Genomic DNA, 13888 nt, shown 5'->3' on the forward strand with positions numbered 1-13888 from the left:
TCTCAAACAAAATTTGTTGTCCATTAATACGATAGATATGTCATTATTGATTTAAAAATTATGGTTACAATATCAAATAAACAATGCAAAAAATATATATACTAACATTAGTATTTTTTTTCGTGTTACAAGTACATTAAATACAATAACAATCATATGATAGCAAAGAACGTGTACTATACTTTATAAAATCCAATAATTTCCAGTTTGGTATAAGTTAATAATATTTTTATAAGTTAAAGTAAACACCCGCCCAGTCGGACGGATCAAAATTTAGTTAGTTATTATATGTAATATTATTATTTGGAATTTCATATATAATTCTTTTTATAACTTATCGAAAGGTACAATGATATTAGATATAATTGGAAAATATCTTATTAAAGCAGAAGTACCTTTTAGTTTTGTTTGGCAACATGAATTGCAAAGTTAAAAATATTAAAATGTTGTTTGGACACAAAGATAACATCTATCTTCAGTTGGGCTTATGTTTTCTTTTAAATTGTTACTATATAATAATTGGGCCACATTATTTAATTTGCTATTATGATCTATTTTGATAACTAGATTATTTATTGGTTCATTGTAATTATTAGTTGTTTATTATAATTATTGATATTTATAATTTTTATATAATACAAAGGTAAAAATATATTTCTCTCAAACAAAATTTGTTGTCCATTAATACGATAGATATGTCATTATTGATTTAAAAATTATGGTTACAATATCAAATAAACAATGCAAAAAATATATATACTAACATTAGTATTTTTTTTCGTGTTACAAGTACATTAAATACAATAACAATCATATGATAGCAAAGAACGTGTACTATACTTTATAAAATCCAATAATTTCCAGTTTGGTATAAGTTAATAATATTTTTATAAGTTAAAGTAAACACCCGCCCAGAAGGACGGATCAAAATTTAGTTAGTTATTATATGTAATATTATTATTTGGAATTTCATATATAATTCTTTTTATAACTTATCGAAAGGTACAATGATATTAGATATAATTGGAAAATTAAAATATAGGAAAACCAAAATCATTAATGACAGAATTTCCTTAAATAAATATTTGCGAAAACCATTATTGTTAAGTATAATTTGTGTGACTACTAATACTAATGTAAGATTGTTTTCGATTTCGATTTTTAAAAAAGCCTGAATTAAATAAATCAAAATCAAAACCTATCAACCAACTCTGGAAGCTCCCTTGGTCCAGTGGTTTGACTAAGGGTTCATTAATGCTTTTACACCAGGAGGTCTGGGTTTCGAGTCCTAGTGAAGACGGAATTATGCGAATTAAGGGAGAGACAGCTTACTAGAGATTATGCAGCATGTCGCAAGGAGTACCGTCAAGCATGGATCCGATAGGGTGGTTTTAGGTGAGGTGATGCAGTCAGTGACGGGTATAATTGTCGGCTGTAAAATCGTCTGTAATATTCTCATAGTTTGTAATAGCATAATTATGCAGAGTTAAAAAAACCTATCAACCAATCAAATTAAAAAAAGTAATTGAAGAGTTTTTTCATGAATGAAACATAAGACAAAATCACTAAAGTGACTTCTCAATTAATATATAGGAAGATAACTTACCGAAAGCTACAGTGATAATTATATATAATTGGAAAAATTAAAATATAGGAAAACCAATTATTAATGGCACAATTTCCTTAAATATATATTTGCGAAAACCAATATTGTTAAGTATGATTTGTTTGCCTATTAATGTGAGGTTGTTCTTGATTTAGTTTCTTTTAAAACTAAATTAAATAAATCAAAATAAAAACCTATCAAACCATCAAATTAAAATAATTAATTGGAGAGTTTTTCTATGAATGACACTAAGTCAAAATCACTAAAATGACTTCTTAATTAATATATAAGAAGATATCCAAAATGAAATATTAGTTAAATTATATATATAACCAAATATAATTTTTTATACATTCATTTTGGACTTCTATTTCTTACAACTCTGATTTTGACAAACATAGATTATTTCATAATATTTAGGGAAGTTTACTAAAATGACACAAATTTATTGTATTATTACTACAATGACTCACATTTTCCAAAAATTATTAGAATATTTTTCTGGACGAAATTGACCTTACCCACAGTTATAACTTATAACAAAAAAAATATATTATCAAAGTGCCCTTGATATTTAATCGTTGGCAGATTTATTTTCAAAAAAAATAAATCTGTCGAGTAATAAATCTGTTTATAAAATCTGTTTAAAAAATAAATTTATCGTTAAAGTGGTGGCAGACTTTCTTAGAAACGTCAGATTTGTTTTCATGACAGAGTTAAATATCCCAAAGGGTGTGAATTCGACGATTCTTGCGCTGGTTCCAAAGAAAGTGGATTCGATGGAGATGAAAGATTTTAGGCTTATTGCTTGTTGCAATGTCCTCTACAAGGTGGTGTCGAAGATTCTTGCGAATAGGCTGAAACAGATTCTCCCTAGAGTGATTACTGAAAACCAGTCAGCGTTTATCAAAGGCAGACTCCTAATGGAAAATGTGCTTCTTGCCTCGGAGTTAGTCAAAGACTACCATAAAGACACTGTCTCGCCAAGGTGTGTGATGAAGATTGACATATCCAAAGCGTTTGACTCTGTGCAATGGGTTTTTGTGCTTCAGATTCTAGAGGCTATGGGGTTCCTGGGAAGTTCATTCACTGGATAAAACTCTGCATCTCTACTCCTTCTTTTTCAGTTCAGGTTAATGGTGAGCTAGCAGAGTACTTTCAAAGTTCAAGGGGGCTGAGACAGGGCTGCTCTCTCTCTCCCTATCTTTTTGTTCTTTGCATGAACGTATTGTCTCTTCAGATTGACAAAGTTATGAGGGAGAACAGGTTCAACTTACATCCTAAATGCAAAGCTTTGTCCCTAACTCATCTATGCTTCGCAGATGACCTAATGGTCTTTGTAGAAGGCACCAAAAAGTCGATTGAAGGAGCATTAACAGTATTTGGAGATTTTGCAAAGTGGTCTGGTCTGAACATTAGCATCGAAAAGTCGACCCTCTTCATGGCGGGAGTGACTGATGTTGAAAGAAGCAGTATCTTGAGAAATTTCCCATTTGCTGAAGGTAAACTCCTTGTTCGCTACTTAGGTTTGCCTTTGATGACTAAAGTGATGTGCAAGCAAGATTATGTTCTTCTGGTGGAAAATGTGAGACGTAATATCAGTTCTTGGACTTGCCGGTTTCTCACTTATGCTGGTCGCCTGCAATTAATCACTGCAGTTATAATGAGTATAGTTAACTTCTGGGCTGGGGCTTTTAGGCTTCCGAGCAAGTGTATTAAGGAAATAGAACAACTCTGTTCTTCGTTTCTTTGGTCTGGCCCTGCTCTCGGATCTACTCGAGCGAAAGTAGCCTGGATTGATCTCAGTAAGCCGAAAAGTGAAGGTGGGTTGGGGATAAGAAGATTAAAAGAGGTGAATAAGGTTTATGGTTTGAAGCTCATATGGAGGTTGTTATCTGGTTGTTCACTTTGGGGGAAATGGATAAAGGTTTACTTACTCAAGAAAAAGAATTTTTGGGAGGTAAACTTTAAAAGCCATGTGGGGTTCTGGATGTGGAGGAAGATTTTGAAGATGAGAGAAGTTGCTAAGATGTTTTATCATAAGGAAGTGGGGAATGGGCGTCACACATCTTTCTGGTTTGATAAGTGGTTAAGTAAGGGGACGTTGTTTGACATTTTGGGAGATAGAGGCTTTATTGATATGGGAGTGAGGAAAGAAGCTACTTTGGAGGAAGCTATCATGTGTTTAAGACGGAGAAGGAAACATAGAAGTACTGTGATTAATGAGATTGAAGCTGAGTTGAGATTGATAAAGCTGAAGCTGATTGATAGTACAGAGGATGTTGATATGTGGAAAGGTAATTCGGGTTTCAAGGAGAAGTTTTCAACTCATGATACTTGGAGTTTAATTAGAGAAGAATCCAGTCAATGTGGTTGGGCAAAAGGAGTTTGGTTTTCTAAAGCAACGCCAAAGTTTACTTTTATAACTTGGCTTGCGTTATTAAATCGGCTTGCTACTATGGACAGAGTCTCCAAATGGTGTCTGGGAGCTGATACTGTGTGTGTGCTTTGTAAAAATGCAGTCGAAACCAGGAACCATCTCTTTTTTGACTGTACCTACTCTGCTCAGCTTTGGGAATCTCTCACTCTGGGTATTCTTCGTAGTGATTTCTCTAAGGACTGGGCCACTATTATTGCTCTGTTAACAGATAACTCAAGGGGCAGGAAGAGCACCTTCTGTGTTCGTTACTCATTCCAAGCTGCTGTTTATGCGATATGGAGAGAAAGAAATAGGGTGAAGCATGGAGAGAAGCTTACGGCCATTGTGATTTTGTTAAAGCTTGTTGACAAGATGATAAGGAATAAGCTTAGCTTGGTTAGAATGGAGAAGAGTGGTAAAATGGCGGATGTTCTTTCTTTTTGGTTTGGTACCAGAGTGTAGGTCCTTTGAAGTTGGAAGTGTTTGAAGTTGTGGATGAAGTAGTAGAATTCTATTCCTTTGCTGTGTGATGTTTTGCTCTTTTTCTCCATTAGAGTTTTGTCCCAATGGGTTTTCTCTAATGGGGTTTTAAGGAGGAGAATCACATAGCTTTGGTCAAATTTGAAAGGGAAAGTTGGTGTTTGTAGTAGCTTGTTTGAAGGGTTTGATGTTTGTTTTTGGTTTGCTTTTTCTTCTTCTTGTTGCAAAAGTAAAACAGTAAACACTTGATGTAATAAGGCTTTTTTGATGAATAAAATTTAACACATTCAAAAAAAAAAAGACCCGGTAAACTCTTTTTTCTAGTATTTCATTTTTATTATTTTAAATTATATTTTAATGACAATATAGGTTAATCAAGTGAATGATGGGGTTTTAAGTAAATTTGCATGTTTTAGATTTTAGTCTAGTAATTATAATTTAATATGAGTCATTCTAGTAATTTTTGGAATAATTTGAGTCATTCTAGGTAATTTCTCGGTTACAATTTTATCTTGCCCAAAATCCGGCTTTTATTTTCTTTCCAGTAAACGTTTCCATCGAAAACCGACCAAAAAATGGTCCACACCATTTTTCAAAAACGAGTTCCAACATATAAGAGGATGGCTAAATTAAATCATGGGATGATAAGAAAGAAGCAGGCAGACCTTTTTTTTTTGATAAATTTTCTGTTTCCAGGGTAAAATAGTTTGTTTTGTTTACGAGATTGTAAAGAATCTTCAGCTCAGCCAGTGTTAGTTCTAGTTCTGACCCCATAAGCAGGCAGAGTTGTTTTCAGAGAAGATGGAATCTCAGCAAAGCCAGGATCTGATGCTATGGCATTGTCAGAGCACATTGAGATGACTGATAATGATGAAGAGGGGGAGGAAGAAAAAGAAGCCAGTAGTGCTTCAAGCTCTGATGAATCTGTTTCGAGTGATTATGATGAAGAGTCTCCTCAAGGCATATGCGTTTTAGAAAGTAACCAATCAACGGAGAGGCGTCCAAACTGAAATAGCTATATTTGCTAAGTGAGAAAATCACATCAGATGTGGCAAGTATGGGTTACCGTGTGAAGGGATGGGACTTGGCGCCTCTGGCCAACGGATCTTGGTAAAAGTAGTTCTACCAAAGCTGTCGATGGATCACGCTCTTGAACATATCAAGAACGGAAAAGATAAATTTGAGAAACAGAAAAAGAAGAAGAAAAGGAGCAGAGTTGGCAAAAGGAAACGTGAGAAGAAGTTTGTCAAAGCTGTTTGAGCAGCAAAACATGAAGAGGAATAGAAGCCAGACTTGTTTAGCCTCATCAACACCAACCATGAGAGAGAATATTGGTCCAGTAGACACATGAAAGCTCTAGTAGCATATACAAGCAAAGAAACATAGGAGAGATGGTGAACAGGATTACAGGAACAGGAATGATCAAAAGAATTCAGATTCAGCGACAAGAAGATTGGAAGAAGTCAGAAAAGCACTGGCTTGTAAATTAGCAGCTCAAGAGAAAGAGAAGAAATGGCTCAAGTTTTTGCAACATATAAACTTCATGATTACAAGCAAAATAGTATTTTACAGAAATACAAATTGGTAGGAAGAAGAGACATGCCATGCCGGTACACATTTTCATAGTCTTCTGTGTGTTCTAATGAAGTTATTGGTGTTCATTTGTATAGCTCTTAAGCAAGCATAAGCTGAAGCTGAGCACAACGCAGCTGAACCTAACAGTACAGCCTTCCACTGCCTACTAACCACCAGAATGGCCAAAGCCGTCAAGGCCACGGCTGTGCCAAAGAGGATATTTTTCCAGAGTTCAAAAGATTTGATCACTTTGCTGCAGCTTCTACAATGGATCACATGTCTGAAGTAGCGGTTAGCCAAATTGGGAGCCTGCATAGTACCTACTCCACCTTTTGCAGGATAAGAAGCCGAGAGACCTGCAATGAGTCCCGCAGGGGCGTGTTCCACCACAGGAGGGACCTTAGGGAGAGAGATTGTCCTATGCCCGAAATGGTAAGGCATCCCATGACCAACTTTGTCCATCCACTTTCTATATTCAGCAACCCACGTGTCTGATGACTTCAGGTTAAGATACAACTCCTTTGTTGGTACTTTCTCCTTCATCAAAACCTCGTTTTGTGACGATAAAAACCCCATGTCCTGTTCAAAGACCTTGCATGCATTCTGATGCCAGAACCATAGAGGTAACACCTGAACCAAAGGCGATCTTTTCGTGACACCGAACCTAACTATAAGCATAGACTTCCCTTGTCCTGTAGGTCTACAAAGGAACAGCCCTGAAAAGTAGTTCTTCACCCCGTCCTTTCCCTCAAACTCCCGGTTGTTCTGCAGAACACATGGAGCACTGAACCGGAGTAAATTACTCCCTTTACCGCCTTCTTTCTCCCGTCCCCAAGTCCCCGCGAAACCACGGTTAGTTCTCTCCGTGACCTCAAAGACAAGCGGCTGCGCATCTTCTCTTTTAGCAGTGAAGTCAGTTCTGTCATGAGAGATAGGGACATGAGCCGGATCCATAAGATTCTCTAGAAGGATGGAATGATCGTAAGGTAGCTCGTGAACACCCGAGATGTCATAGAAACCAGGTCTAGCGAAATTCTCAAACCAAGGAAGTTTTTCCGGGTCTGGAGGCGTCTTCGTCGATATCCAAACCCACACAACTCCCTGTGAATCCTTCACCTCGTAGGTCTTCACACAAGCAACCTTTGGAATCTTGGCACTCGCAGGAAGCTGTTAACAAAAAAAAAAATCGAGTAAGTGAATAAAGAATCTTAATCTTTTATTCAGCTCTTAAAAAAGATCAGTGAACAGAAAAACCTGAGGTATCTTGACGCATTTGCCATCTCCTTCAAATTGCCAACCATGGTACAAACATTCCAACCTCCCATCAATCAGTTGTCCTTCAGACAACTTAGCTAACCTATAAGACAACACTCACACATATAAAGCAAAATTGTGATTCAAGCAATATATGTGGGCATATTAACCTGAACGATCTACAAATTTATATAACCAAATAACTGTTGTGTAACTAATAGGCATTCGTTAAATAATTTAATATTTAACCAATTATATAGAAAAAGAAAATATATTTAAATAGAATAATCTATAAAATTTGGTTTAATTTGAAATCCCCGACCGAACCGAACTAAATCGAGTAACGTGTCCTGATTCAGCCGTTTCTAAACAGTAGTAATATTCAAAGAAGTAAGAAAATCTAAGTAGATGAGATTTTTTGCATATAAAAATGAGTGGTTCTCGCTCACCGATGTGGACACCGATCTTCGTAACAGCGAAGCGTTCCCTCGCCGTCTCTGTACAACACAATCTGGCGATCGAAGACAGTGAGACCAAGCGGCGCATCGTCGGGAACGTCTCTGGTGAGGTACAGAGGATACCACTCCTCTGTCCAATCGTAAGCCACCACCACCTCCTCACGCTTCTCCTCTTCAGGCGTGGGATTTAGCAGAACATCCTCTCCTCCTTCTGTCTGATCCGTCACGGCGGTACCAGCCGCAGCGGAACGGCGGAGGAGGAGACGGAGTCTGTTGGAGGATGTGCATGTTGTTGTTGTTGTTCTCTGGTTGAATTGGATTTGGTTTGTGGGAGGCACTTTAGTGAAGAGAATCGGAGAAGTGGATGTGAGTTGAAGAGGGGAGCTTAGAAAAGGAGCAGCCATGGCGGAGGAATCTTTCACATAATAATACAAAGGGTTTCCAATGCTAAATAAGATCATCATGAGGTTGCTTGTTCAGCCTTTGGACCTCGCTCAACCACATAGACACCTTGAGTTAACGATGTCGTTTTGAGTTTTAATAATGAAAAAGGCCAAAGTGAAAATAAAAAGGACCGTTTTGAGAACGTTACGTCCGAAAATGTAAACGTGGACCCTAAAAAGCTATCAGGGATCCAGAAGCATTAAATGTAATTGAGATTGTTTCTTTTCCTATGCTTCATCATTTTTTCAGGCGATTAGAGGTGAGTAAACCCAGTGGCGGAGCCACACTAAACAACATGGGGGCAATAAACCCAATAAAAATAAAAAATTAGTGTAACTTAAAAGCCTAATATATAATGCCCTTACTCATAAATTTTTTTTGTTTCCATACCTGTCTATGCCCCCAACATTAATATTTTCTATAATAACCTAAACTCTTTGGCCCGTCAAAGCTCGTTAGGATTACAGAAGCTTGTTGGTGAGTCATCTATATAAACCATTATTTTCAATTATTTTATTTTCCAGAAACTCCAAGTGTTAAAACTTTACAGAGATAGAGCCATTGTCTCCGCCTGAAATTGTACCGCCGACGTCACCACGTCCAGAGTCGAGATCGACCAGTTCACCATCGAACCCAGCCAAAGGTAACCATGAAGCCATCCTTTCCGATTTGATTATCAACAATTGTTCACTAAATCGATCATAACTCCTAAACCATTTGGAGTTTCATGATTTTAAGACCACCACTGTGTTTCCCTTACCGAGACGGGTCCGGAGCAGGAAGATCAGCAGGAGATCCGCCCAGACGCGCCGTCACGCGCGGCTTCTTCCCTGCGCCATACAGTGCGTGTGCTGTCCTCCGCCACACGTTCCACGCGTGGACCTCATGCGCCGCCGCACGCCGCCGTTGTCCATCGCCGTCATTGATTCCGGTAAGCTGTCGCAGTCCTTTTCGCTGCCGGTGATTCGCCGTTGACTCGACAACCCGGCCGAGTTGACTCGGCGAGTCATACCACGACTCGGTCAACCGGCTAGGTTGAATCAATTATGGTTTGGTTAAGTTAACCGGTTAATTATAAAATTAATTTCTGGTTTAAATTAATCAAAATTAGTTAGCTGAAACCAGTGGTTAAAATTGATTTAATTCTGGTTAAATAAAAACCAATTGGTCCGATTGAAATCGATTTCTGTTTAGCAAAACCGGTTGGTCAAATCGATTTCAATATGGTCAAGGGTTGACCGGCTTGGGTCAGCATTGACCAGGTTGACCTTTTACATACGAGTTGACTTTAGACCAAATCGCCGGTAACCCATTCTGGACAGTTCGAAGGGCGTTCTGACTTGATTTTTCGTCCTCATTTCATATTTGGAGTCTGTTTGAGCAGTTGGAGTTCATAGATACCACTTCTCCTCATTTCTAAGGTGAGGGCTATTCTCGTAATTTCTCGTACACGGCCTAGGACTTTGAATAAACATAGTTTAGTTCTAATATGTATCCGTCTTTGTGAATTGAGTCAGTCTGATGTTTGATTTGAGTCTGCTTGATAGTTTAGTTTCTTTGCTTAAACTGGATATAGGTGTCTAGATGGTTCAACTTTAATTGTTTCATTTAGAATTGATACAAGAAATGAGGTAAGCGTCATCTTATCCTCATCTATAAATATGTGGTACCCCCTTGTGAAATATCATCAAAAATTTCATAAAAAACCTCTCTCTAAGTTTCTCTCTCTAATGTTTCTCTAAAGTTCTCAAGTTTTCAAGACCTTATCTCATCTTTGATAAGCTCTGTGATATCTTGCATATTTACATGATTTTAGCCATTCATTTTTTTATACATTTTGAGCATGTAGATTAGGAATAAGGCATCTTTAGAGTTCATATTGCATTCATTGTCCTTATTAGGTGTTGGAGTGTCCTATGGAGTTCTTGGAGGTGTTTGAAGCCATTTCAAGTCAAGAATGAGTGTATATTGGGTTCTGGTCGAGCTCATATGGATCAAGGCACACAGCGGGTCCTTGCAGCGGGTTACTATGGCCGCTGGGAACCTGACGAGTATCAGAGCGAGTATGTGAAGCGACTTGCCAAACCCACTCTGCACATCAACACATCAACACATCATCGTCCAGGTCGCATGAAGATAGAAGTCGTAGAGCGGGTTAGTGCAGCTAGATGTGGTAGCCGCTGTACATGTGACGGGTCTGGGAGCGACCTGCAAAGCGAGTAGGCCTGACCGCTGGCCGAAGAACATCATCAAGTCTGCATCACCACCCGAAGTCATACTGAAGTGAAACACCAGAGCGATTGTCTGGAGCGGGAACACGTACCTGCTGTGGTCACAACGAGACTCGGGGCGAGGCCACACACCGACTACACCAAGCCCCTCTCACCCTCAGTATGAAGATGTCTCGAACAAGTGCTGGAGCGGGTAAGTGCAGCGGGTCTGAGAAGCCGATGTAGTTCATCCGAGTTCCAGAGCAGGTTGTCACAGCAGGTTCACAAGGCCGCTCTCACATCTTTTCCTTGGTCGATTTGAGTAGTTTTAAAAGGGCATTTTAGACTTTTATATGGAGACCATTAGGTTTTCCAAAGACCATATAAATACTCTTGTAACCCAAAAGTTGAGACTTATCTTAATTTCTCTTACGAAACACAAACCTTTTTGGTGAAAAGTTGAATCAAATCATCATTTTGTTCTTGTGTTCTTGAGTAATTTTAAGTTCTTATCTATCTTTCTTTACATGATTAAGCTTAAATCCCTCATGGGTTTAAGAGGAATCATGGTGATTAGTGAGTAGTCCACTTTAGGATTCATGGGTTAGGGAGATTAAGGGTGATCAAGCTAGATCTAAGGTGTTTAGGTATATATCTCTCTTGTTCCTTGCTAGTAGAGTATTCTTAATGCATCTTTTGAGTTGGCCTTTCAAAAGTTGAACTTTAGGCATTTCATCTCCGGAAGTTGTTTGATGAAATGCCTGAACCAACTCTTCTAAGCTTTTAACACACTTTGCCAAAGGAATTTGTTGTTAAAGGTGTTAAGATTGCTAGTAGACTTGATATTAATGATTGCTTTAGTAACATTCAACCAAAGGAATTTGATGCTTGAGTTGCTTTAGCAAATGAACATTCATCTAGGCATAGAGCTTGTTTAGTGTTGTGTGTAGGCATAAGGATGTTAGTTTGATTGAAAACTGCCACCTTTAGTTCAAAACTTGATCACCCAAGGTCTAATCCATATTCCCATGAGTTCCCCCATCTCATAATCAAAGAAAGTTTCTTATTTACTTGCATTTTAATATTGCTTAGTTAATTCTCATCTCACTTTTGGATTGCACTTAGATTAAGTATGAACTTGTATTCTTAGTGCATTAGAATCACTTAGGATTAGTTCGACAATCTTTTACACTACAAAATTTGGTTAGGGACCCTTGAAAAGTCCTATTATCAAATTGGCGTCGTTGCCAAGTTCTAAGTTGATTTTGACATTGGGATTTAGTCACTTGCTTGAGACTAAGTCATTTTTATTTTATTGTGATATTGGCTTTGCTTTTTCTTCTTTTTGCATTTCAGGTGTATGAACTTGAGAAGTAGAGGGACTACAAACCTCACTCCACTAGTTGTAGACATCAAAGCTTTGGAACGAGAGAATAGAAGGAGGAGGAGAGAGGAAGAGCAACATGCTCATTTAGACAGATTGGGTTTTGAGATGGCTCATCATCAGAACCTGAATCAGGCTGGAGAGATCCCCTTGGGAGCTGACCAAGAGGGAGATGGTCAAGGAGCTACCAACCTTCGACCACAGCGCCAACCACAACACCCACAACGCCCAGCTCGTACCATTGGAGCCTATGATCAACCATACATTCATGGTCATAGGTTGGGAATCAGAGCACCAGCTGTGGAGAACAACAACTTTGAGAACAAATCAGGGCTGCTCAACACAATAGAGAACAACAAGTATCATGACCTTGCTGCTGAAGATCCATATGATCACTTGGACAAGTTTGATAAGTATTGTAGCTTGTCCAAGATCAATGGTGTTTCTGAAGATGCTTTCAAGCTCAAGTTGTTCCCTTTTTCCTTGGGAGATAAAGCACACCAATAGGAGAGGACTCTTCCAAGTGACTCCATCACTACTTGGGATGATTGCAAGAGAGCATTCTTAGAGAAATTCTTCTCTGCCTACAGGACAACCAAGATAAGGAATGAAATCTCTACCTTCCAGCAGAAAAACCTTGAGAGCTCTAGTGAGGCATGGGAAAGGTTCAAGGGCTATTGGTCTCAGTGCCCACACCACAGATTCACAAAGGAAAGCTTGCTGAGTACATTCTACAGGGGTGTTCTACCTGTGTACAGAGCCAGATTAGACACAACAAGCAATGGATTCTTCCTAGGCAGAACGGAAGAGGATGCAGAGGAGCTGGTTGACAACATGGTGAAGAGTGACTCAATCTACAGTGGAGAGCACGATAGAGCCAACAGAAGTGATGATCAGCACACAAGGAAGGAGATTAAGTCTCTCCAAGAGAAGCTAGACATGCTTATCAAAGAGAAGGCTAAGCAAGGGCAGTTGAACTCTGTTGGAGACAAAAACAAAAACAGCATGTAGGGATCAAGGAGGTTAATGAATTAGAAGGCCAAGAGGAGTTGTGCTTCACTAATGCTAATGGCACATGGTATAGAAAAGAGCCAAACTTTCAATACCAAAACAACTACCAGCAAAGGCCCCTCTACAACAACCAACCTTCTCAACAACAAGCTAGTCCTTCTACTTCTACCCCTCAGGAAAGCATCACAAATGCTCTAGTAAAACAGATCTTGGAAACCCAGACTAGAAGTGAGAAGCATGTTGGGTATGAGTTGAAGAACCTTCACTCCAAGATTGATGGAAGCTACAATGAGCTCAACAACAAGTTTCTACAACTTGCCACTCGCTTCATGATAGTGCTCAAATTACCCAGTAGAGCTTATTCTCTCAAATAAGAGGTACAGCTGTAGTACTTAGGGATCGAATCACGAGGAGCTAGGGAACCAATTAAATGAAATCTACTAATCAATCCTAGGCAAGGTTGATTTATATGATGGAAATAAAAGTAACAATTCCTAAAATGAGCAAGGTAGTTGCTCTAACTAACAATATGATGGGTTGTTTAAATGTGATAAAGAGTGCTAGACATAGGGTTTCTAATCAGAAATGTAGATTATAATCTCTATAAATTTTTTAACAAGTTGCTTGCATGATACTATAGATCTCAGCCGCTTAACTCAAGTGAAGTATCACTGGTTAAATAATCTAGATCTCTGGCCTCAACTGTCGTAATGTTGGCGCAGAAAAAGAGTCGATCAATATCCTTTTGAGATATCGAGCGATACACCTTTCGCAGCGCCGATCGATTCACCTGTCAGGATAGCGATCGACGGCTTCTAGATCTGCCTAGGTGCGAGCCGAATATGAACACAAGGTCTCAAGGAGGAGCTGTCGCTCTTCTCAACGGGAGACAAGCAAGTTCAAATGGATAATTCAAGATAATCAAAGATACTAGTGATCTATGTTCTAGTTAGCTAATCTAAAACAAGCATAGGGTGCAATCCATTTGATGAATATCACAACTTAGCAATTATAGTTTGGGGCTAATCCCACAAACCTATTTAAACC

The 13888-nt window shown here is 38.5% G+C and overlaps 2 protein-coding genes and 1 non-coding gene across 3 annotated transcripts; 1 reads left to right on the forward strand and 2 right to left on the reverse strand.

Moving 5' to 3' along the window:
• The first annotated feature begins 2313 nt into the window (after window positions 1-2313).
• Window positions 2314-5765, forward strand: LOC108845088 (uncharacterized). Its single transcript, XM_057006274.1, has 6 exons — window positions 2314-2596; window positions 2659-2738; window positions 2847-3903; window positions 4129-4440; window positions 5286-5483; window positions 5581-5765. The coding sequence occupies exons 1-6, from the start codon at window positions 2314-2316 to the stop codon at window positions 5763-5765; spliced, it is 2115 nt and encodes a 704-aa protein (XP_056862254.1).
• A 244-nt stretch (window positions 5766-6009) lies between these two features.
• Window positions 6010-8300, reverse strand: LOC108848046 (protein TIC 55, chloroplastic). Its single transcript, XM_018621449.2, has 3 exons — window positions 7784-8300; window positions 7335-7437; window positions 6010-7247 (listed from the first exon to the last, which is right to left on the reverse strand). Exons 1-3 carry the CDS (start codon window positions 8254-8256, stop codon window positions 6126-6128), a joined length of 1698 nt encoding a protein of 565 aa, XP_018476951.1. The 5' UTR covers window positions 8257-8300; the 3' UTR covers window positions 6010-6125.
• Window positions 8301-12427: 4127 nt separating this feature from the next.
• Window positions 12428-12534, reverse strand: LOC130510233 (small nucleolar RNA R71). Its single transcript, XR_008943914.1, has one exon. It is a non-coding gene; the product is annotated as a small nucleolar RNA R71 (small nucleolar RNA).
• Between the last annotated feature and the right edge of the window lie 1354 nt (window positions 12535-13888).

The sequence above is a fragment of the Raphanus sativus genome, chromosome 3 (genome assembly GCF_000801105.2).
Source record: "Raphanus sativus cultivar WK10039 chromosome 3, ASM80110v3, whole genome shotgun sequence".
NCBI lineage: Eukaryota > Viridiplantae > Streptophyta > Magnoliopsida > Brassicales > Brassicaceae > Raphanus > Raphanus sativus.